The 25,771-nt window shown below is 32.7% G+C and overlaps 1 protein-coding gene and 1 non-coding gene across 2 annotated transcripts in view; both read left to right on the forward strand.

The window, feature by feature from the left end:
* LOC127544089 (nuclear transport factor 2-like) overlaps positions 1-18,595 on the forward strand; it is a 32,706-nt gene extending 14,111 nt beyond the window's left edge. Inside the window, exons 4-6 of the mRNA XM_051970580.1 lie at positions 15,736-15,834; positions 16,879-17,024; positions 18,508-18,595. Coding sequence (XP_051826540.1) covers positions 15,736-15,834; positions 16,879-17,024; positions 18,508-18,511 — 249 coding nt within the window. The 3' untranslated portion in view covers positions 18,512-18,595. The remainder of the gene's footprint in view (positions 1-15,735; positions 15,835-16,878; positions 17,025-18,507) is intronic.
* LOC127546057 (U6 spliceosomal RNA) lies at positions 5,497-5,602 on the forward strand. Its single transcript, XR_007949921.1, has one exon. It is a non-coding gene; the product is annotated as a U6 spliceosomal RNA (small nuclear RNA).
* Positions 18,596-25,771: the final 7,176 nt, after the last annotated feature.

The following is a 25,771-nucleotide window of genomic DNA, read 5'->3' on the forward strand; positions in this document are numbered from 1 at the left end:
GAGGGTCTCGGACATACATGACTTGGATCATCCAAGTGAGATATTAATTTCCACATTATCTGTCTGACAAAAGGGAGAGAATCCACATTTCCCCAGACCTGTCTGAAGAAATACAGTGAGCAGGAGTCCTCCCACTAGGCCAAACTTAGAATTTCTTTTACTGGCTGATTAGATCTTGACCTGGGCAAGTCTTTGCCCAAGATTTCCCATATTGGTTGATTTCTATGTGAGAATATAGAAAAAAGGAAAAATCTTGGTCTGGATGCAATAATTAATTATTAATACATAAGAGAAATAATCATTTCTCTCATTTTTAAAAATGTGGAGATTTTAAAAAATCTCCACAAGCCAAAGTGATGGTCTGCTTCTAAGAATGTGAAATTTATATATAGATAGATACACTTGTAAGATTAAAAAAAAAATCAACTTCACAAATAGAACATCATAGCTAAACAATATTGTCTGGAAAAGACTTGTGAGTTTTAAATGAATTGCAAATTCTCTATGATCCAACAGGGTGATATAAGAGCCAAAAAAGTTATTATGATCTTACTGTATTGAAAAACATGTTTCCAAGACATGGAGGTGATCATATTTAGAGGATTTTGTTCAGTTGTGTGTTCCATCTTTTTGGGAAAATGTTGGTCAGCTGGAATATATACATAACAATGAAATCTGAGACCATGTCCTATAAGAATTGGCTGAAGAAATTGGAAATGTTTAGCTTAGAGAAGAAAAGAGTTGAATTTGGAGGGAATCGATAGATCTTCAAATACTTAAAGAATTATTCAGTTGTTTTAGTTGTGTTTGATTCTTTATGATACTATTTGGGGTTTTCTTAGCAAAGATATTGGAGTGATTTGCCACTTCCTTCTCCATATTTAAAGATAGCTATCATATAGAAGTAAGATTAAGATTAATAAGATTGGACCCAGAAAAGAGAGCTAGAAATTATGAGTGAAAATTACAGAAATGCAGACACAAAGCAGAATGATCTTATCTCCAGAAGTACTCTGTAGAGTACTTCAAATTATGTTAGGAATGTTGTTTTGTCCCTATTCAGGTATGGTTAAATGACTTCAGAGTTCTTCCTACTCTACTTCTGCATTGTTAGTTATACTCACTGGATTTCATTGTTCTTATTTGTAAAATCTGGGTTTTAGATTAGATAATTTCCCTTCTAGCTCTGAATCCTATGATTGTAAAAGTAGAACAGTATAAATTAAACCTCCCTCTTCCTCCCCCCAAGTGTTAAACTGTTACATTAGTTAAAGAGAGCAGATATAATTTTCATGTAACCAGAAAAGAACCAGTATATTTAAAAGCATTCCAAAGTGTGAACTGCTGTATTTTGTCCATGGCCAAGGTAGATTCGTTTAATAAGTGATACTTTTAAAAATTATCAAAAAAGCCTCAATGAAGTATTTTATATTAAAGTTTTATTTGTAGTGAATATAATTGGAAGAGAACTATTATTAGATGAAACAAAAAACATGTTCTTAGATACATTGATTTATCACTTTATCAGCACCTTCTTGAGAAGACTAAAAAAAATGTTTAGACTGAGTTCAATCCCAGTTCAACCAGAATATATACCCCCCCCAAACTGGTGCATATATACTATATTTAGGTAGTCTCAATTCCCATATATTTACATTATAAATATATTTGATTGAGATTAGAGTGTAATTTTCTGGAGGAGAGGGACTGTTCATACCTATGGAAAATACTAGTCATTACAGGGTGGGGGGTCCACAAGTACTATGGGTAACAGATAGTTGTTGTTCTGCTGTTGTTCAGTCATATATGGTTCTTCATGACTCTATTTAGGGTTTTCTTGGCAAAGATACTGACATGGTTTGCCATTTCCTTCTCCAATTTATTTTACAGATGAGGATTCTGAGGCAAACAGGATTAGCTGTCTTGCCCAGGGTCAAACTGCTAGCAGACCCAGCACTCTCTATCTATTGTACCACTTACCTACCATTAGATAATCGGTAAACTATGCTTTATTTATTTTAAGTATACAGAAACTATCTCCCCTATATAGTTGTTACAAGTTTGTTTTCTATTTTTTCCATCTCAGTTAAATATAGAGTTCAATAACTGCTAAGGATGTTGACCAATGTGCAGAATATGAGTTGCTAAGCTACAAAGGTTTCCTGGTCATTTTCACCCTACATTGCCCTTTTCCAAATTCCAAGACCACTTGTTAGACTCATTTGTTTAATTTTCATACTGTTGTTTTACCTTTTATGCTTTTTGCTGTCCTTCACAAGTATACTTGGTTAATGAAAGGAGATGATCCTATATCTTTGAAGGCTATAAAGTGGAGTGCAAGCTTTAATCATTTCTACTTTGCTGCAAGGGTTTTAAATAAGGTTCTAGCAAGATTGTAATTGTTTTAGATGAAAAGCCTAGCTAAGCACTCAGAGCCATCACTAGGAAAGTAGCCACACGGTACTGATTTCTTTGATTACAGTGATCCATGAAATGAAAAAAAAATACAAAATGACCCTAAGCACTCTTTCATTTCTGCTGTGATGGGACCATAAGATGCTAATACACACACACACACACACACACACACACACACACGACTAGAAGCAGAAACTTAGCTATTGAGACTCTAAAAGGATGATTTTTGTCTAGTGACTAAGTGGACATGCTGTCTGTTCTATCAGAGTAATTTTATTAAAATTACTCTACAAGAGTCATTTTATCCTACCTAACTTGATAAATCCAGAAGGCAGAAGGAAATAGCAGTTAAATTGAAGGATGGATCACAAATTCTCCTTCGAAGGACAAGACAGTGTTTTTTTGGTCACTGTTGTTCACCCTTAATTTCAGTTCTTATTATCATTATTTTCAAAGTGACCAACATGAAAATAATCATCTCATATGCTTACATTTGTTGCACAGGGTAAAGAAGTGCAAAAGTGCTACAAAAAATTCCAAATTAAGTCCACATTTACTATATTATTCAGTGACCCTAGTGTAAAGGAGGGAATGTGAGAATTTATAATGGACAATAAGTTTTAAGAGTAAGGATTGAGAAAAGACAAAGATTATAGACCATTTAGAAACTTCGCACCTGTATATTAGTAATATTTTTCTTCTAAGATAAGAATTGGGTCATGTGACCAACAAGATGAAGTACTAAATAAATATTTTGTGCCAAAAATAAAGCAACTTCCACTATCTCTATGGTGTAGGAAATAAGGAGCTCAAAAGAAGGTTTAAAAACTCCATGAACTAATGCCTTATTTTATTTCACTCAGACTTCTTCCATACCTCTATTAGCACTAAGACTGTACTATCCACCCAATCCACAGGCTTGCAACAAAATGCAATCTCACACTCTGCTTCTTCTCTTTCTTTCCAATGCTCTGTAAGTTCAAACTCCAAATTGTAGAAATTTGCTGAGGCTTCAATAGGCAGAGTCTTGGCAATATTCTGTCCTGTAAAAGATCTTTGTAGGGAAGCAGAAAAACAAAGAGAAGGAGGGTAGAACACATCTAGTCTTGAAATAGAACTCAACCTCATACCCTGATACCATTATTCTAGTGCCGGGCTATCTAAACTCTGAGTGACAGAAATTAGTACAAACTGAAATAATAGCAGCATGACAGTATTCTTCTATATTGCTGGACCAAAGAACTGTGCAACAGAGTAAAATAAGATACATTAGGAAAAGGAAGAAAGAGGTTCTGGATGGGGCTAAATAATCCTCTAATAAGCCTGAGAGAAAAAGCCCAGCATCTATCTGGGGCCAGCCCTCAAAGATCTAAACTTGGAAAAAAGATCTAACTGGTGAATGGGAATTGTTTAGTATAAAAGTAGGCTGAGAAGCTTTGAGATCTAGCCCTCAGGGGAAATCACCATAGAGGGGAGTCCAAAGGATAGCAGTAAGGGAAAATAGAAGAAAATGATTAAAAACAGCAAATATTTCAGGAAGAAATTCTTTATAGAAAATAATATAATTAAAAATAGTTATTTATTCAGGGAACACAAAAGAAAAGGCACAGACTCAAATACAGACAATGATAAAATCTTAAATAATGAGTGAGATAAAAAACAAATCATAGAAACAATAATTAATGTGAAAGAAAATGATAATGTGAAACAACTAACTAAAATTTCTGAGATTCAGATAAAGCAGTCCTCAGGAGAAAAAGCATATCTCTACAAATAAAATTTAAAAATTAATATTAACAAAATTAAACAAAATTTTTAAAAGTTTAATGAACTGAATATACACTTTTTTAAAAATTAGAAAACTAACAAGTAAAAAACCTAAAATAAACACAGAGAGAATAAAAATTATAGAAGTAGACAAAATGAAAATAACCCCCCCATAAAAATGTTAAATAAAACTAAAAATTGGTTATTTGAAAAGACTAATAAAACTGATATAAACTATTAGCTAATTTGATTTTAGAAGACAAGAACAGAAAATCAAATAAAAATGGAAAATGATCAAATGAAATTGCATAAAACCAGAGAAAATAAAAAGAATAATCAGAATATGTTGTGTATAATATGCTAATGAATCAGGACAAAAAATAGGCTATCTTAAAAAAAATACAAAAATATCCAAACTATTAGAAGATCAGAAAGAGATTTTTAAATGATCCAATCTCAGAAAAAGAACCAGAACTAGCTTTAAAGTAACTATCAGAGAAGGGAGGGACCTTCTAGTCTTGATGGACTTAAAGGAGAATCATATCAAACCCTTAAAGAACAATTAATATCCATATTTTGACAATTATTTTCAAAAGTTGAAAAAGAAAAGCACCCTACCAAAATCATTTTTAAAAGACAAATATGTTATCCTAATACCAAAACTAGAGGATAAAACACAAAAGGAAAACTGTAGGCCTATGTTATTTTTAAAATTTATTTATTTTTAATTCACATTGCTTTATTTGTATTAAAAATGCACATAAAGAGAAAAATCAGAGCAAAACAGGAAAACCATGGGATAGATTTAAAAAAAAAAAAAAACAGGAAAAAAAAAGAAGTAAACACAGCATGTGTTGATTTATGTTCAGTTTCCGTAATTCTTTTTCTGAATGCAGAAGGCATTTTCAATCCAAAGTCTATTGGGATTGCTTTGAATCACTAAATCACTAAGTCTTCCATAACTGATCATCGCATATTTTTACTGTTACTTTGTACAATGTATTCCAATTCTGCTTGTTTTGCATACTTTATTTGCAATCAGGAGACCCTAGAATCTTTTCCAATAAATACAGGAGTAAAATAAGGATACTAAACTCCCTGCTCTTAGAAAAACAAGTAATAATAATAATAATAATTTTAAAAAGGCATTAAAGTCATAAAGATAGATAGAAAGGAAATAAAATGATCCTTGTTTCCTGATTTAATGAAGGAACACTTGGAAAATCTTAGGGAATCAGTAAAGATAGTAACTAGGACAATAGCTTCAGCAAAGTTGCAGATTACAAAATAAATCCTCAAAAACCAACTACATTGTACTCATTTTGACAACATATATACTGAAATTGGAACAAAAAGAAGATTAACATCTCCCCTGAACAAAGATGACATGTAAATACATAAAGAATTCCATTTTTTAAAATGTTGTTTAAAAGAGATATACTTGAAAGAGAAGGATTTACAGAGTTAAAATAAGACTATTTTACTTCAATTAATTTTTTTTTAAAGGCCGGGGTGACAATTATGTTTTCATACAAAGCAAAAACAAAACTAGATCTAATTTTAAAAAAAGAATAGATGAATTAATATCAATTACATATATGGTGTAGCATTTAGATTTCAGAAAGGAAAAGTTAAACGAGTTATAGGAAGAAATAGACAATAAAATTAGAATAGAATAAACAATTATCCCTTGTCAGACCTCGATCTAACCATAAAATAGTCAAGAAGCTAAAGAGATAGTATTTTAGATATTCTAATCCTCTAGAGAATGTTGAATGAAAATAGAAGGGAATATACCTATTGCTCAGCTTTGCATAGCACCTTCATAATAATATGTTATTTTTTAGGGCATTAAAAACTTCATAAAAATGCATACATGCAGAAATATTAAATGTATCTGTTTTCTTACCATAATGCAATAAAAATAATGTTCAATGAAGGACCTGTGAAGCATAGATTATATAAATAACAGAATCCTGAAAAATGGAGACAGAAGTCAAAGAACAAAATATAGAAACAATCAATAATTTCATTAAAGATAATGACAATAAGAAATATACTGAAGTCTTGGGGAAGCAGGCAAGGCAGTAGCTAGGGGAAATTTTATATTTCTAAAAGTTTATATCAATCAAAGAAAGAAAGAGCACATCAATAAATCAGGCATTAAACAACACAAAAAAACCAGAAAAGCAACAAGTTAAAAACCCCAATTAAATAAAATGGAAATCCTTACAAAAAGGTTTTTAACAAAATTGAAAGTAAAAAAAAAAAAATAGTTGAAGTACTACAACTAGGAATTGGTTTTAAAAAAAAACAACAAAAATAGATTAAACATTAGCTATTTTAATTTTTTTAAAGAGTGAAAATACCAGTATCAAAAATGAAAAAGGTGAATTTATAACCAATGAAGATAAAATAGAAGCAATTATTTGGAACTATTTTGTCCACTGATATGCCACTAAAACAATCTAAGTGAAATAGATGAATATTTACAAAAATATAAATTACCCAAATGAAATACTTAATACTGTTAGAAAAAGAATTGAACAAACCATAAATGAACTCCTGAAGGAAAGAAACCCAAGAGTCAGATGGATTTATAACTAAATTCTACCAAAAACTTAAAGAACAATTAATTTAAATGTTACACAAATTATTTGAAAAAAGATTTAAAAAGATACCACCAATTTCCTTTTATTACATAAATATAATTTGGATATATAAGCTATGAAGATTCAAAATGGAGAAAGAAAGCTATAGAACAATTTTCCTTATGAATATTGATGCAAAATTTTAAAGTAAAATACAAAAATTTTTATACAAAGCTAATACTACTAAAATCAGAAGAAAAACAGGATACTACCAAAAAAACCCTTTATAACTTGTTTCTTGGATAAAAAGATCTCACTTCCAAAATATACAGGAACCTGAGTCAAATTTTTAAGAAGAGACATTCTCCAATTATAGGTGGTCAAGGGGTCAAATAGTTTTCAGAGGAAGATATCAAAGTTCTTAATAATAATATGAAAAAATATTCTGAATTGCAATAATTAGAGAAATGCAAATTAAAGTAACTCTGAGATAGAAAAAAAGGAAAATGACAAATGCTGGAGGGGATGTAGGAAAATAGGTCCAGTATTGCATTGCTGGTGGAACTGTGAACTAATATGTTTATTCTCTAAAGCAATTCCAAAGGAATATTAAACTCTACATATCCTTGATACAGCATTACCACTGCTAGGTCTATATCTCCAAGAGATCAGAGAAATAGGGAAAAGATCCATATAAATAAATAAATATACATATATATGTGTGTATATATATATATATCAGTTATTTTTGTGGTTTTAAAGAATTGGTTACTGAGGAAATGCCCATCAATTGAGGAATAGCTGAACAAGTTACGATTATATGAATGTAATGAAATATCATGTTGCTTTAAGAAATGTTGAAGGGAATGGTTTTAGCAAAAACCTGGGAAGAATTGTATGAAGTGATGCAAAATAAAGATAGAACCAGCTAGTTTACATAGTAACAGCAATATTATAAAAAATAATAATAATAATAACCAACTCTGAAAGACTTGGTAACTCTATCAAGCAATTCTCCACAATTTCAAAAGACTCAAGAGGAAACAAACTATACACCTCAACACACAGAGCTGATGGATTCTGAATACAGATTGAAGCTGCTTTCTCTCTCTCTCTACCCCTTTCTTCTCCCCTCCCCCCCACATCTCCCCATCTCTATCTGTGTGTGTGTGTGTGTGTGTGTGTGTGTGTGTGTGTGTGTGTGTCTGTCTCTCTCTCTCTCTCTCTCTCTCTGTCTCTCTCTCTCTCTCTCTGTGGGTATCTGTATGCTTATGTATGTGTGCCTGTCTCTCAAAATGCATAAAGTATCTGGATACTGTTCTATAAAAGCACAGAAAAGATTTGTATAAATTTAATTACAATGTGTTCCTTAAAGAAATAAAGAAAAACTTAAATAACTGGAGGAATATTCAGTGCTTGTGGCCATGACAAAATAATAAAAACGGCAATGTTGCCATTAACTTAACATGTTTCATGTTGTACCAGTCAAATTACCATAAGGATACTTTGTAGAACAAGTGAAATGGTGAAAAGAGATACAGATAGAGAATGGTATTTAGAAACATCAATGATATTATAAAGCAGTAGTCCTCAAAACCATCTTTATCAATTTAAAAATAGATAATGGAACAGATTGAATGGAGAATCAGAAACAATAGAACACAACCTATTGTTGATAAAATGGAAAACATAAATTACCTAGCAGGAAAAAAAGCTCTTTTTTTTTAATTTAAAAAAACTGCTGGGAAAACTGGAAAGCAATCTGATAGAAACTGAGCTTAGACTAATATTTTACATAAGATTCCACAACACAGTCTAAATAGTTATGTAACCTTAATATTAGAGACCAAATGATTTTTAAAAATTAGAAGAGAAGCAAATCACATACTTCTCTTAGCTAAGGGTCAACAATATATTCATAACCAAACATAATTATGAATTATGAATATATAAATATGAAATGGGTAACTTTTATTACATGAAACTTTAAAGTTTATGTACAGCAAAATTTATGTACCTAGGATAAGAAGTGAAGTAGTTGAATGGGAAAAAACTTTATATTAAATTTCTTTGATAATAGTTTGGTATCCAAGATATACAAATAATTTATAAATCCATCTATCATCTATCTGCCTACTTAATAGGCATTCAACAATAGATAAGTACTCAAAGGATATGAATAGTTCTTGAAAGAATTGCAAAGTATTACCAAGAACATCCAAGAATGCTCCAAATTACTAGGTGACATGTGGCTAAAGCACCAACCCTGCTCTCAGGAGGGCCTGAGTTCAAATCTAGAATCAGACACCTACTAGCGTGGGCAAGACTCTTAACCCCAATTGTCTCCAAAAAACAAACAAAACATATCACTAATCATAGGAAAGATGAAAAGCAAAAACAACCCTGAGATTTTACTTTGCCCCTTGCAATTTGGCAAAGTTAACTAAAAATGGCAATAGTCAATCTTGGAGAAGTTGTGGGAGCTGAAACAAAGTATAAGTAAGCAGAGCAAAGAAAACAATATTTATACTAGGACTTCAATGTAAATGAAAAGAAAAATTACATAGACAAAGTCAAAAGTAAATTGACAAAATTATAACTCAAATGAAGAGATATGAGTAAACCAACTCCCTCTCCCCCAAATCCAACCTGCCCTTTCTTTCATGGAATTAGGAGATCTACTGATGTTGCACATTACAAAGACTTTTGGACTTTTTCAATGCATTGATGGTCGTCCTCTTCATTTTCTTCCTCCCTCCCTTCCTCATTCTTTCCTTCCCTCCCTTCTTCCCTCCTTCCCTCTCTTTTTCTCTTTCTCTCTCTTTCTTCTTCCCTCCCCCTCTCTTTCTTCTTCCCTCCCCCGCTCTTTCTTCTTTTCTTCCTTTCTTTTTTTTTTTTTTTTTTTTTTTTTTGGTATATTGAAGATACAGTTGAAATTGTGTGCCACAGTTTTTTAATGGAGTGGACCCAATCAACATAGTTCCATGATTTTTACCAATTCCATTCAGCAGTATATAAACATAAGAGTAGATTGATGGTGGGAGTAATCCAAAACATAATCAATAATAGAACAAGGGGGAAAGATTTTCAAATGTAGATGATAGCATAGAATTGGAATGATTTATTTAAGGGTTAAAGAAGGGAAGGGAGAAATTTTAATAAGTGTAGGGGATATGATCTGGCAAAGAACCAAAGACTATAGGGACTGCATGCAGGTCATGGTGAATATGAAGAACAGGATTAGGGACCACAAGGCAGAGAGAAAGAGGCTATTTTTCACTTTTTTTCTAGTTTTGTATTACTTTTGGTCTTTGTTCTATCAAGACTACAATTAACTACCTCTGAAATTAGACCACTAGCTTGTTCTATGAAGCTGCTGGTCTAATTTCAGAGGTAGCTAATTGTGGAATAACTTCCACATTGATATTGAAGTCTTTCTCTCTCCCTTCTCCAATATAATTGTCTTTAAATTTAAAAAAAAAGGGAAATAAAAGAAGTATAAATATCTCTTTAGTTGATTTGCTCTTCTACTTACCACAATGGCTAAAATATTTCATTCCTCTACAATCCTCCCATGGCACTCCTCCCCCTCTCAGCTGAGGAGCTCACTTTACACTTCACTGAAAAAATGGAGGCCATTTGCCAAGAAATCTTCCTTCCTCTTCATCTCACATCACTCCCATGATTGCCATCCTTAGTCTCCAGGAAAGAGGTAGCTTTTCTCCTTTCCAAAGCAAACTCTCTACATTTGTGCTTGATCATATTTCCACATGATTTCTCAGTCAAATTGACCTTATTGTCATTCCCATTACCCCCTTTATTTTCAGTCTTTTTTGGATCCTTCTCTGCTGTTAAGAAAAAAAAATATTTCTGTCACACCCACTTTTTAAAAAAATTCTCTCTCTTGAACAAATCATCCTTAGTATTTGTCATACTATATCTCTCTTTCTATTTTCAGCTAAACTCCATGAAAAAGTAGTCAACAATTGATGCTTCTATTTTCATTCTTTTAATTCCTTAACTTTTTGCATTCTGGCTTCCAACTTCAACATCTAATTGAAACTTTTCTTGAAAGTTACCAATAATCTCTTAAAATATAGTTATATATATTTACTTTTTTCTCTTATCAAGAATTTATTTTCTCTTTGTCCCAGAAAAGCATAATTTTTCTCATATTTAACTTACTCATTTTCAAGCAAAATAAATTCTCAAATTGTTTTTGGCCAAAAATATCTCATTTTATATCTTGAATCTCTATCAGGAAGTCGGTGACATACATCCTCTGGAATCATGGTTGGTCATTGCATGAATCAGAATTCTTAAGTCTTTTAAAAGTGTTTGTCTTTATGAAGTTATCATTTCCATATTACTTATAGAGGTTATTATTTCCACATTATTTAATGTATGTTATTATTTATGAGGTTATTATTATCCATAAATTATTCTTCTGCTTTTGTTCATTTCACACTATATCAGTTCATACAAGTCTTTCCAAATTTCTTTTTTGTCATTTCTTAGGCCATAAAAAGTTCTATTACCCTCATATACCATATTTTCATGAGTCATTTTCAGTTTATGGACAGAATCAATCTCTTAATTACCAGTGGTCTTTCTGAGTCTTTATCCTTGATTTCTCTGTAGTTTTTTACATTGTTGATCATCTTCTCCTGGATACTCTCACCTCTCTAAGTTTTTATGACACTGCACTTTCCTGGTTCTCCTACTACCTTTCAGACCACTCCTTCTCAGTCTACTTTATTAGCTCCTTATCCAGGTCATAACTGCTAAATTTAGGTGTTCCCCCCCCCCCCAAGGCTTTGTCCTGAGCCCTTTTTAATATACTCTCAGTTGGTGATTTCATCAGGTCCTATTTTTTCAATGATCATCTCTACTTAGATAATTGCCAGATCTATATATTTAGCCTAGTCCTGCATCTTCAGATGCATTTTGTATATTTCAAACTTGATATCTTTTAAGCATGTGAAACTCAACATATCTAAAACAGAGCTCAATAGATTTCCCTTCTTCCAAAACTCTATCCTCTTCCCAATTTCCCTATTATCCTCAAGAGTACCACCATCTTTCCCATCACCCAGACTCAAAATCCACTATAATCCTTAACTTCTCATTTGCTCATTGGTCTCCCTGTTTCAAATCTCTCTACCTACCATTCAATTGCCAGAGGGATTTTCCTAAAGCTCAAGTATGAGCCTTACCACTTGCTTTCACTATTCATTCAACTCCAGTGGTTTTGTATAAACATCAGGAACAATATTAAGACCCTCTGATATATGAAACCCTTTTTGTATTGACTCTTTTCTGTCTTTCCAGATTTATTATTTTGCACTTGTCTGTTCAGCTATTGACATTGCCAAAGAGATATTCTTGACACATTACACAATTTTTCCCAACTCCATATATTAATACTGAATGTTCCTCTTGCCCAAGCCTCCTAGATTTCCTAATTTCCTTCAAGACTCAGCTCACCATTTTACTTTATACAGGTCTTTCCTAGTCCCCTTAATTGCTAATGTCTTCCCTCTGACATTGCTTTCCAATTATACTGAATATATCTTGAATATACATAGTTATTTGCATGATTTCTGGTTCATTAGAATGTGTATCCTTGGGATAGGCCTTTCTTGTATCCCCAGCCTTAGCATAGTGCCTGACAGTGCTTAATAAATTTTTACTGACTGACTGCCTAATTTTAGATAATCCTTGAGTTGCTGTGGTCAAAAAATTTTGCCTTGGAAGCAAACCTTTTGGTGATGAAAGTCCTGGAAAGTCCTCATACAAAGCATAGATTTAAGGATAAAAGTGACTTTAGAAGCCATCTACTCTTCTTTTCATGATGAACCTGAAACCTGTAGAGATTGAATAACTTGCCCAAAGTTCATTTACACAATTAATAAGTGGCAGAGATGGGATTTAAATTACTGTCTTCTGACCTCAATTTTTATGTCCTTTCCACTGCACCATGCTATCTTCTTGGACAATAGTCTTTTTCTTATAAGTATGTTATAGTGATTACTCTGGCCTTCATTGACTGCAGAACAGATCTGTTATATTTTCACCAATTCCTCCAAGGTTTTCTGTATATACTCTTAAGGATTGGGGAATGTCTTCATCTATGCTTTTGGCTCAAGCCTCCACTTATTGTGTTCAATTAATTTTAGGGATCATACACTTTAGGTCCATGTAATAATCAGGTTAGCTTTTTGAAGAAATATTTATTTAAAAGTTATAACAAACATTTATACTAATATCTAGAGGGCATAATCCTTCCTAGATATTCTTGTTTTTTGGAAAAAAGAAAAAATTAAGTCCACAATTTAGCTCAGTTCTAATACAGCTTTAGTCCTAATAGGTTACAAATCCAAATCACCCCACTAGCCTTTTATCCCAAATCACTCTCTGTATTCTATGAGCTTCTTTGCTGAGCTGGTGGCAATATCAATTTGGATTCCTGGGCTCCCGGCTCACTTTTACTTGAATTTTTGTGTCTAAGACTACATTCTACTCCCTTAGAATAAAAAGAACAAATGAAGTGAACCTTAAACCTTTTTCTTTGGCCCAGAGGGCTAAAGGAAAATGTGTTTCATTCCCTAACCAACATTATCATAAGTCTAGTGCCTTCATTCTGTATTTATTTCCTATTTATCCTGTATTAATAGCTTGCTTTATAATATATTCGTTTGCATGTGATCTTTCCCCCATTAGAGTGTAAGCTCCTTGAGAACAGGGACTGTCTTCAGCCTCTTTTTCACTTAACACAGTGCCTGAAACATAGTAGGTGCTTTCTTGATTGATTGATGGTCCCTTTCTTGTGAGCAAACAAGACCTTTATTGTTGGATGCCACTGGAAAAAGAGAGACTGCCTCAGTAAGGTAGATTTTTTAAAAATAAAGACAGTTCTTTTATATATCCCATGAAAAGAGGCTGCTCCTAACTATGTGATAGGACAAAGTAGAGTGGTCTTCTCAGAAACAGGTCCTTGGGGCATCTCCTTTGTGGGTGCCTCCTTCTTGACTGTTTGGGCATGTACCAAAGCCCCATCACAATATTGTATTGATGTTTTTGGTTTTTGTGTTTTTTATAATAATAACTTCTTATTTTCATTTAAAGAAATTTTAATAATAGCTTTTTATTTTCAAAATACAAGCATAGTTTTCAACATTCATCCTTGCAAAACCTTATGTTCCAAATTTTTTCCCTCCCTTCCCTTTAACCCCCTCCCCTAGGCAGCAAATAATCTAATATAGGTTAAACATGCACAATTCTTCTAAACATACTTCTACATTTATCATGTTGCACAAGAAAAATCAGATCAAAAAGGAGGAAAAAAAAGAAAGAAGAAAAAAAAAAAAAACAAGCAAACAACAACAACAGCAACAAAGATGAAAAATACTACATTGTAATCCACACTCAGTCTCCATAGTCCTCTTTCTGGATGCAGATGGCTCTCTCCAATCCATGTCTATTGGAATTGACCTGAATCATCTCATTGTTGATAAGAGCTATGGACATCACAGTTGATTATCAAATAATCTTTTTGTTTCTATGTATGATTTTTTTTGGTTCTACTCACTTCACTTAGCATCAGTTCATGATACTTTTGTTTTATGCCGTGGCTAGTTCCCAGTAATTTTCTTCTCCCTCTGTTGCAAAAAATAAAAAGAAGTTTGAAAAAGTTAAATAAAATCAATTGACACAGTACCCATATCTATATTTTTGCATTTGTAATCAACTCAATTCAATAAATATTTATTAAGTATCAATTGTGTGTTAGGTACTGTGAAAAGCACTGGCAATATAAATAATGAGAAAGATAATTTCTGTTATAAAAGAGCTTACAATCTAATGTGAATAAGAAGTCCATAAAAGGAAACTGAAAAAGAATAGTAGAGTGGAAACTAAATGAAAACATGATGATCTGTGGAGTTGAAACCAAGCAGAGCTGCTGCTGAAAAATGGAAAGTTACCTGGAAAGTTCTAGTCTCCACTGTAAAGGAAGGTTTTGGGAGGAGTTTATTAATCTACCCTCCAGTTCTATTACCAGAAAGGAGAAGTATCTAAGAGAGTAAAGTTGTTGTTTTTTGAGGTTGTTCACTTGCTTCAGTCATTTCTGACTCTTTATGACCCTATTTGGGGTTTTCTTGGTAGAGATACTTAAGTGGTTTTCCATTTCCATCTCCAGATCATTTTACAGGTGAGGAAACTGAGGCAAATAGGGTTAAGACACTTGCCCAGGGTCACACAGCTAGTAAATGTCTGAAGCCAGATGTGAATTCAGGAAGATGAGTCTTTCTGACCCCATTTTCGGCACTCTGAGAGTCGAGAAGGTGTTGTCAATCAAAATCTTCCATCTGCATGGTGATGAGATTTGAGGTGATCTGCTTACGCTAGAAAAGGCATGATGCTAAAGCTCATCAGAACTGCTGATGGAAAATGGTCTTCTAGAATCAAAATTGAAGATCTTTGTCTCTTACTGATCCAGTTCTTGAAGTCTTTTCCCTAAGGACTGGCTAGAGATGGAGTTCAATCAGCATAATCTAAAAGAACAAGGATCATCTGCCTACTACAGTGATGTCATCTGGAGAGGACTTTTGAGTATATAATTTTAGAACAGCAAATGATCCCTTTCCATTTATTTTCATCTTGTTTCTTAGTACTGCTTTCTTCTGCCTTTGTAGTAATCCAGCTTTGAGAATAGAGTGGTGAATTTAGATTTTTTTCAGAGTCCCATAACAACAGCAGAAATATAATAGTTTATGTTAGACTTTTGAACAAATAAAATGTAATAATTCATTTTCACCTAAAATTATACAAGGATTTGATGGAAGTAATTCCTAAGTAAATATACCATTTGTTGTTTTTTTCTTATATAAAATTTAATAAATATTTACCTATTTGAAATTTAAATATTTTGTATCTGTGTCTCTCCTCTTCTTATCAGAACCTTCCATTCCAAAAAATCCAGCACAGTATCACATCTCAAGATCATCAACCAGCTCCAGATAACTGTATCCTTAGCATGGTTGTGGGTCAGTTAAAGGTAAGGATTTGAAAAATCAATGCTACTTAATGCATATGAGAAAAGTATTTGGTAAGTATGAATTTTATTGTTTCTCGGTATTCTTATTATATTATTGGCAATCCCTCTACACTCCCTGAATTAATCGTTGATTTAAAAACTGACCATCTTTATTGATTAGCCCCCTTAAGTACTTTCCTTGCCCATTAACCTTAGTTGGTTCATTGATTGGTTTTTAAAATTTCTACCTGCATTATCAGATTAACCTTGGTAGTATACTGAAACTTACTGAGTTTCTTATACAGATCTTATTATATTATTATTATATTATATTATACATCTTATACAGATGAGGTATAAAATGAAGTATAAATACCTCAGCCTTTGTGTGAAGTAATTTACTATTTGTCAGCAATAGAATTTATCATTCATAGAATAACCTATTCTATGAATATATATATATATATATATATATATATATATATATATATATATCTCCTTGGATATCAAGCCTATCAAATCTTTTAGTTTTATTTATGTGCTTCAAACAATACTAAAACAGGATAAAAGGGAAATATACTGGACTTGGGCTTAATTATTGAATAGAAACTGTACTGAGAGTTGATAAGTAAATTCATCCATACCAGGAAAAAGAAAACTAAGACATCAAAGGGTTATTCAGTTTATGAAAGAAAAAAAAAAAAAAAGGAAAAATACAAATGTTTTGGGGAAAGACTGAGAAAGAAGAAAGAAGTCTGAAGACTACTTAAACACTATACTAAAATATCAGGGGAAATGGATGCTATAGATTTATTGGCCAACTAGCAATAGTCAAGAGGTGGTCTTAGTAAAAGGAAAAGTCTCTCTTTCCCTTAAAAAAAAATTAAAATATCATATGAGAATAAGGAAGCCCCAGGGAAATAAGCTAGATATTAGGAGGGTCAAAAAATATTTTGAAGAACCAGTTTGAAAATCCACTGGACAAATGTGTTTAAGGAAAAAGGATGATGGTTGATTTGGAAAAGTGAAAAATTCAGATCTTTGATACTCAATTTCTCTGGGCAGGGAAGGTACCAAACTGATGAGTTTAGAATGCCAAAAGAATTATTGTTGGAGTTCAAGAGAGATCACAAAAATATTGGGGTTCCAGACCAGTGTCGGGAGGTGTCTCAAAAGAATTTACAGGTTTGGACCCATCTCTACGTCAAGGGGTAAAGTTTATTATAATTGTAATGCTAATTAAAGTGGGCTAAGTTCCATAAGAAGTTAACAAAGAAGCAGAAGCAAGAAAATAAATAAGTGCTTGTCACTGATATGCTAATTTTATGACTCTGAGGTGAAGTTGAGGAGTGATTAGGTTCTGACTTTGTGCACAGATGGCATACTCATAGTTCTCTGAGCAAAACTCAGGGGATAACCTTCCAGAATTGTATTTTTAGGCCTGAAATGTCACTAGGTTAAATGGCAAGCATCCAATTTTGTCTTCCATCTGCATTAACTTTAAGCACTTTGTTATTGTTGCTCATTAATCTCAGAAACCCTATCACTGACCAACAGTTATCTGACAGCCAGCAATATTTGTTGGCTCAACATCCGGATCATACAGAGTAAACTAGGGCAATATAGCCTAAAGGAAGAAATGTATCATTTCTAACTACATCATTCTCAAGGTCAGATGGCCTTGGAGTTATTGCTGCATCCTTCCTAAGAACTATACCACATTATTATCAGCCTATGCTGATAGGTAAATAATCTAAATTACAGGTAAAAAGGAAAGGGTCTATAATTCAGGGCAGAAATCTGAGGACAATGGCACACTATGCTGTCAGTAATAGACATCAAAATAAGCATGAAAACATGATCTTACCTTTATTTAATAAATCCCCATCTAAAACATTATATTCTGCAACACTGCAGTCTTTATTATACTTCAGAAAACAAATGAAACTAAGGGATGTACAAAATAGGGCAAATGGAGAGGAGAGGGTTGGGAAATTGGTAATCTTCATTCAACAAAGGTATAAAACATACCAATATTTGCAAAAGTTGTGGAAAGAGACTATCATAATGATTCATTTCTGGTTTATAGGGCCTCTCTATTGTAAATTTCACAATAAATTTATAGAAGCCTTCAGTCTTGGTAAGCAAGAAATATTTTATTAAGAAGGGACATATGTGGAATATATTACTTTATTCCAAACTAATAATGATGAACATTTAAATCCTATTGATGGTGATTGGATGCCACTTAAAACACTATATAAGCAGAGCCAAGAAAACAATATATACAGTGGCTACAATAATATAGTAAATAGGACAACCATGAAAGAAATCAAAAGTCAGTGTTTCAAAATTAGAAAAAACACATATGGCTCAAAGGAAGACATATGTTAAAATATCTCCATTCCATGCTTTATGGTTCTCTGGAAGGTCTTTAAGTGTACACTGTACATATTATCAGAGTTTTTCAATGTATTGATCAATTATGTTCATTTCCCCCTCTTTATCTTTCTATTTTTTGTCATAATATTGCTTATTATATAGGTTGATTTTCTGGGCAGATGAAAGGAAGGGATAAGATACTTGGGAAGTTATGGTGATATAAAAAAAAAAGTAAAAACATTTTTTAAAAAAACCAAATACGAGAGAATAACTTCTTCCTTCCTGTTCCCCACCCCCTCTTTTTTTTAAAAGGTAGATGAAGAGCCTGTTATGGGATTCCACCAACTGTTTATTCTGAAGAATATGAATGACAAATGGATTTGCACTAATGATATTTTTAGATTGGCTTTGTACAACTTTGCTTGAGTATTTTGTATTCTTTCTACTCTCATACTTTCCCTACTTTGTTGTTCTTGGCTTGGTTTAACTTATGATAAAGAGGCAACACAGGATTTTTTTGTTTTTGGTTTTGCTCTGCTATGTGTTGACAAATAAAAGAACATGAATGGCTGTATAAAACAATCAAAGGGCAATTTCAGGGAAAGGATGGAGAGTCCTGCATCAAAATTTCAGGATGCTGGGAAATTGACTTAAGCAGGAGAAGCACCAAAGTGCTATCTTGGGAGAACAGATGCAAACAAAATTTACCTTTTAGAAAAAGAGCCCTGTTTCGGGCACCAAAATTCAACTTTTTGGGACTGAGGAAAAAATTCTTTCATCGCATGAATTTAATAATAATAATGATAGATACTTCTCATTTTAAAGAAACTCTGGATTGGAAAACTCAATTCACTTCCTTGATGCCCCTGCTTTGTGTTCAACCAAAATTTAGTTAGCAATGCAGTTAATTCTAGCAAGTTATTTTTGTAGCTGTATTCAGAACATCTGTGGGATGGTGGTTGACACAAAGTAGACTTTTGCGTGTCAGATATTAGAATATAGGAAATTGCTTTTTCACACAGATTTATAATGTTTGTGTTTCTGTTCCATCGAGCTGAATCCTGTTATCCTTATGTTCGTAAATGTGTGAAGTCACCAATTTAGTATTAATTTCAATGAACCAGAAAACTCTGGATATTAGGAATGATGAAATACTAATTTAAAAAAACAAACAAACATAAAGAAAAGTAATTTTTTTAACCTAAAGTCTACTGTACTAAATGGGCAAAAAGTAATGGCCAACTCACATAGGTTTATTTTTAACTGTAGAAGGACAGTAGTCTCTCTGAGCTTAATTATGTCATATTGGTTAGGATAATTGCCAAGTATTCAATGAATTATGAGCACACCATGTTCCTGTACACCAACAGAAGGCATGAAGAGCCAGACTCTTTTGCTTTTTTTATTCTGGTTTATGAATTTTCTATTATGTTTAACTCACTTTAAGAGAAAGTTCTACACACAAATTCTGATATGTAAAAATCAACATGAGATATTAATTCATACTGAGAAAGGAATAAAGTAGCACATTCTATGGTTCCAATCAATAGATCAGTGTCAAAACTGGAAGAGAATTTAAAGTCTAGCTTATTCAATTACTTCATTTTATAGATAAATTGCAGACTCAGAAAAGTTGTGACTCTCCTAATTATTGGCAAAACAAAATGTCCACAGATATCTCCTGAGCCTGTAATCTTACCATTCTTACCCTTTTCATCCCCATTCATTGCCAGCTATCTTTCATTGTTCATAGTTGACTGTGTTATCTTTGCAACTTCACTTATTCCTGAAGAAGGATCCTCTCCACAAATTTCAGACAAATGGCCATCTAGGCACTACTTGAAGACTTCTAGTGAGAGAAACATATTACAAATGCTCATTCTACTGTTGAATCTCTCTGATTGTGAAGAAGTTTTTCCTTACATCCCATCTAAATCTGTCCTTCTGCCACTTCCATCTGTTGCTCCTAGTTTTGTCCTCTAGAGCCCAGCAAAAATTGAATCATTACTATTTGTGATGAGCATTCAAATACTTGAAGACAAGTATTGTATTCTTCCTTCTCATTATTCTTTTAGCCCTCCCTGAAAGCAGTTCATATTGTCTATCTATCTAAAATACAAGGTCCAGAATAAGACGTTTCTTCAAATGTAATTTAATTAAGACAAAATTTTAGGAACTTGCTATCTCCTTTCTTATGAATATTGTGTTTCTTCTCAAAGCATCTGGTGGAGAGCATTCAATCTTTTGGTTGCCATATCACATTGTTGACTTAAATTGATTTTGCAGTCCACTAAAACACCTACATCTCTTTCACATGAGTTGTTTTCTAGCCATACCTCCTCAATCTTGTATTTATAAGCTGATTTTTTAACCCATGTAAAACTAGATTGAACTCAATTTAATGTTATTATATTTACCACTCCTCCACCCCCTGCCATTTTACCCACTGAAATATTTCTGGTTCTTTATTCTTATTCAACATGCCAGCTCTGTTTCATAGATTTAAGGTTTTTTGTTTTGTTTTTTTTTTTTATTTCTTAAGGATGAGATTTGTATCTGTATGCAATTGCTTGAGGAAAATATTGAGCAGAATTGGGCAAATAGCAAAATCTTGAGGCACTCTATTATGTACCTACCTCTGGTTGACACTAAGTTATTAATGAGTATTCTCTGAGTATGTCAGTCCATTCATCAAGTTTCAGAATCACCCAACTATGTTGTTTGATATCTTTTATATTGCTAGTTCCCAAAACAAAAGTTAGCTTGACACAATTTCTTCTTCATAAAGTCATGCTGACTTAGTGATCACTAGTTCCCTTTCTGAATATTCTGAAAAATGATCCATAAATTGGACAGGAATCAGTTAAATTCCTTGGCTTATAAAGTACTTTCACTTTCTTCTCTCTTTTGAAAATCAGGATATTTGTATAGGATAACCTACTTTAACCTGAAAGAATGTTAGATATTACAGTGTCTGAGGCAGGATTGAAATTCACTTCTTATAGATTCCAAGTTCATTGCAATATCCATTAGACCACACTGCTCATTCTCCAATGTAATGACTTGCCAATCAAATCTACCAGTTCTTTCAGTTCATTCTGGAATGTCTTGATTGGAATTTGCTGGTGGAACTTGCCATCAAGGGTAATTAGTGTACTCTTAATATCCACCAGCCTTGGAATTCAATTCCCTATATTATATTCTTCAGGCCAGAGATTATCCTCTCTGGAAGAAGCAAAATAATTAAGAACTAAACAATTCAATCTTTTTGCTGTTATCCTTATTATCATCCATCTATCCCAAATAATGGTGTTCTCCCCTACTCTAGTCCCATTTTAGGCAAATAGGTAATACAATAGATAGAAAGCTGAGTCTAGAACAAAAAGACCTGAATTAAATTATAGCCTCAGATACTGTTTAAGTTATATGACCCTGGATAAGTCACTAAATATTTATCCCAATTTCCTTAACTCTAAAATAGAGATAATAACAATACCTACCTTACAGGATTGTTGTCAGGATCAAATATAGTAATATTTGTAAAGGCCTTAGCATAGTGCTGGTTTGGTACTTATTACCTGCTTATTCTCCTCACTTTCCTTCTCATGACTTTAAAAACTTTTGATTTCTCTTAATATTCTTGACCAGTTTCAGATTGTTTTAGGCATTGGGAGCCTGTTTCCTTATATTCTTTTGCACTGAATTTGAATTACCTGCCCAATCTTCCCTTGTTACTTTATTAAAAAAAAAAAAAAGCGAACCCAAAGTCCATCAGTAAGCTACTTGTATGTTTACAATGATACTTTTTAGAAAGTTCCCCTTAGGGGTTGTCATATTTGACAAGATTTGGGAGACTTTTAATCATGCCCTAGGAAGATGGCAGACCAATCTATTTTTATGTCACACTGTCAAACGGCCCTCTCACTATTCCTCAACAGATTGTCCCTTAGTCCTCTGACCATTATTAAATGACCTTGTGGGACTTAAGGATTCACATAATTTTTCCAAGCACAGAAAACTACTTCCACTTGAGATGGACCAACTCCCTCTGACAAGGAAGAATATCATAAGCTATTAACTCAAATATATTCAATGGTTTTCCCTTCACCCTTTAATTGGTAATTAGTATGTTTCTGGTATGTTTTAAAGTAAACAGAACCTGTTGCATAAGCACAAATCCATTTAGATCTGATCATCCACTTTCTTTCTCTTTACTTGCCACTTAGCAAGTGAATGGAAAGAAGTTTCAAGACTTAACCATACCAAATCAGTTTATGGAGATTCCTAATTTTTTTGCACTCATGCATTGTGATTGTAATATGTGTTTTATGCAGTAAGTAAAAAGAAATTTTACTACTTTATGCTCATCATGATAATCATACATTTATCTCATAAAGATATTCAAAATCATAATCTTAGAGCTGGAATGCACTATATGAAACTGACTGCATATTTCTAATGTGTGCTGAATTTAACAAGCTAGAGTCTTCTGAGCTAATTCAATGGAAATAGGTTCTCTATATCTGTCTTCTGATTGTCAGATTAGATAAGAATTAGCCAAATCTTCAGCAAGCTTTGGTTCTTTTTGCTTGATTGTCATAATCTGCATGTGTTAAGTTAAGCAAATTGATAACCTGCATCATAGTGAAACCTCTCTCACAAATCTGCTGATATAACCCTTTACAGTTAAGGGAATTGAGACAATGAGATGAGCTATAATTTAGAACAAGAAAAGGCCATATGTCAGTGGTACACATGGCTTCCTGTCTTCTTTACTCCTCTACCTCTAAGAGTGGAAGTTAAAGGTAACTTGGGTGTTTATTTGCAAGTTTGACATGGTAACTGTTGTCACCTTGTAAGCTCCAGAGGAGCAGGGACCATATCTTATCTAAACTTTATACCTTTCTAGCACTTGGCACAGTACTGTGCACTACAATAAGGGCTTAATGTTTGTTGAACAAATTACTGAGAAAATGTGAATATTTGGGAGAATGTATTCTTTAATAGTTCTTAGAAATGTCTATTTCTAGGGTGAGGAGAAAAGGGTTGAACATATTCCTAACAGTTATAAAGGTTTATGCATCAAAGACTTGGAAATGACAATTTGTTTATTAAAATAATTCATTCTGATAAACTCACAAAATCATCTGCATTTTTGTATATTTTTAATACTAAAAGAAATACCTCTTTACAGTAATAAAAACATCAATGGCATTGATTTTTCAAGGCATATGGAAAACCTACTTAAAGACAATTTCCAAATTGATTTTGACAGAAGACAATGAAAAACTAAACAAATAAAGGAACATTCTCAGCTTAGTGTTGGGTTGAACAAAGTTAAGATGCTAACACTACCCAAATTAGCTAACAGACTTATGGCAATACCATTCAAAATACCAATGTGCTGTTTCACACAACATATAATTTAAAAGTCCATGTTGAACTAAGCAAGAATATCTTTAAATACATGGGAAAGACTAATGAAGATGGAATATTCATTGATTAGATCATGAAATGTTCAAAAAAGCAATAATTATAAAAACTTGTTCTGACTGAAACAGAACAAAGAACCCAGGAATAGAAACTAATGTATATAAAAGGTTAGTATTTGCTAAGCTCATGCCTGAAGAGGGATTAAGGAATGGTATAACTATTTAATAAAAACTGCTGAGAAAACTGAGTAATTATATAACAACAAAAAAAAATATGTTTGGAACCAAACCTCAAAATACATTTGGCAATGAACTCTTTAAAAAAAAAAAAAAAAAAAAAAGAGTGATCTTGATGCAGTCTGGGTAGACTAAGTCTCTTTTTCCTTCAGTGAAGAGATGGCGCATATAAATATAATGATTGTAATAATAATAATTAAAAGCTAACATTTACATAGGAGTTATTATGTGCTGGGCACTGTGCTAAGTGCTCTATAATTATTATCTCATTTTGTCCTCATGATAATTTTCTAAGAAGGATAATTTGGCAAGAATTGTGTTTGTTCTCATCTAACCTATTCATGGTTGGCGTAGTGAAGGTACCTGGTATCCGCATCTTAGAATGGACCACCTCTTTGTATTTTAAAGTACAAAAATATTTAAAATTTTAAAATAACTCAGATTCAACCAACTTGATTGGTTTCCTAGAACTCAAATGTGCCACTTTTAACTTTGAAGACAAGAAAAAAAAATTTTTTTTTTTGAGATCCAAGGTAAGAGTGAAACACATCAGATTCATATCTTATTTGTATACTTATAAATGATAAGTTCATCCATCATCAATAAAATCCTTACAAAAAATTCATCTGAGTATGGGGCTCTACTCTTTAAATTCCTATAGTCTGAAGTGGCAAAGATTTAATTTTTTTAATCATAAAAATTAAGAAAATTGAATAGTATAGTTATCTCAGCTATGAAAAAGTAGGGCATTTTATCAATAAGAAGAAATTATTAGACATAGAATTTGTGGATTTAATAGCACAGAGATAGGATTGTACACAGCAAAAAAGAATTTTTCTAATAGATCAACAAAGAACATGAATGAACACTTTTTTACTGATGCCTTTTTTTTTCACATTTTATTCATTTTCAAATATGTCCCTTCTTTCCCCTCTATTCAGTAAGCCTTCCTTTGCAATGAGTTTTAAAAGCAATTGGAAAAAAATTAGTTCATTCAAACCTGCATATTATCAATAACAGATGGTATATCCAATATTTCACATTCACCGTCCATCACCTTTGCAAATCTCTGGGGCTCAGCTTGGTCATAATTAGACAGTATTAAGTGCTGATGATCAGGTAGTTTTTCAAAAAAGGAAATTAAAACTTAATAATCACATGACAAGAGGTTTGGGGGCCAGACCTGTAATTTTATTAATTTAGGAAACTGTAGGTGATGAAAATCCCACTATCAATGAAGATCAACAATGGCTCTGCAACTTACAGTCTTTGTTGCTTAAGAGGTTAAATAATTTGTCTAGGGTCACATATTTATTACAGGTTAGAAACCAGATCTGATCTTTGGTCTTCCTGATTCCAAGGCTGGCTCCCTAACTACTATTATGTTGCCTCTCAAGATATTAAGATTCCCTAATATATGTCCAATGTTGGAATATTACTGGCTATCCATTAGAGTAGCAAAAATATTTCCTAAATAGTGGAATTCTGTTATGGGTTAGAACTCTGAACTTGAAACAAAGGATTGTTACAAGGTATTAAGTCAGTGGAATTGATAGAGACAATTGTTATCTAATTTAGCATGTTTCAGTATGATTGATTTAATCCTACAAGGAGAGGTTATGAGCCAGAACTTGAAACAAGGTACTAAGTGGAATTGAGGGGACAGTGGATAAATCTAGTTTAGCACTGATTTAATCCTACAACAAATAATGGTTTCTTAGTGATGTAATGATTGGTAGCATATAAGCAGGGACTCACAGCCGCATTCATTCTTCCATCTCACACCACCTTGGTGGCAGGCTCTCCTCCTTCACTTCTTCACTAAAACTAAGACTCTGGAAGGCCTCCAGAAAACTAGCCGAGACCCAGGTGAAGGAGACAAGACTTTGAAAGAGACAGTAAAGGAT

The sequence above is a fragment of the Antechinus flavipes genome, chromosome 1 (assembly GCF_016432865.1).
Source record: "Antechinus flavipes isolate AdamAnt ecotype Samford, QLD, Australia chromosome 1, AdamAnt_v2, whole genome shotgun sequence".
In the NCBI taxonomy this organism is placed as follows: Eukaryota; Metazoa; Chordata; class Mammalia; order Dasyuromorphia; family Dasyuridae; genus Antechinus; species Antechinus flavipes.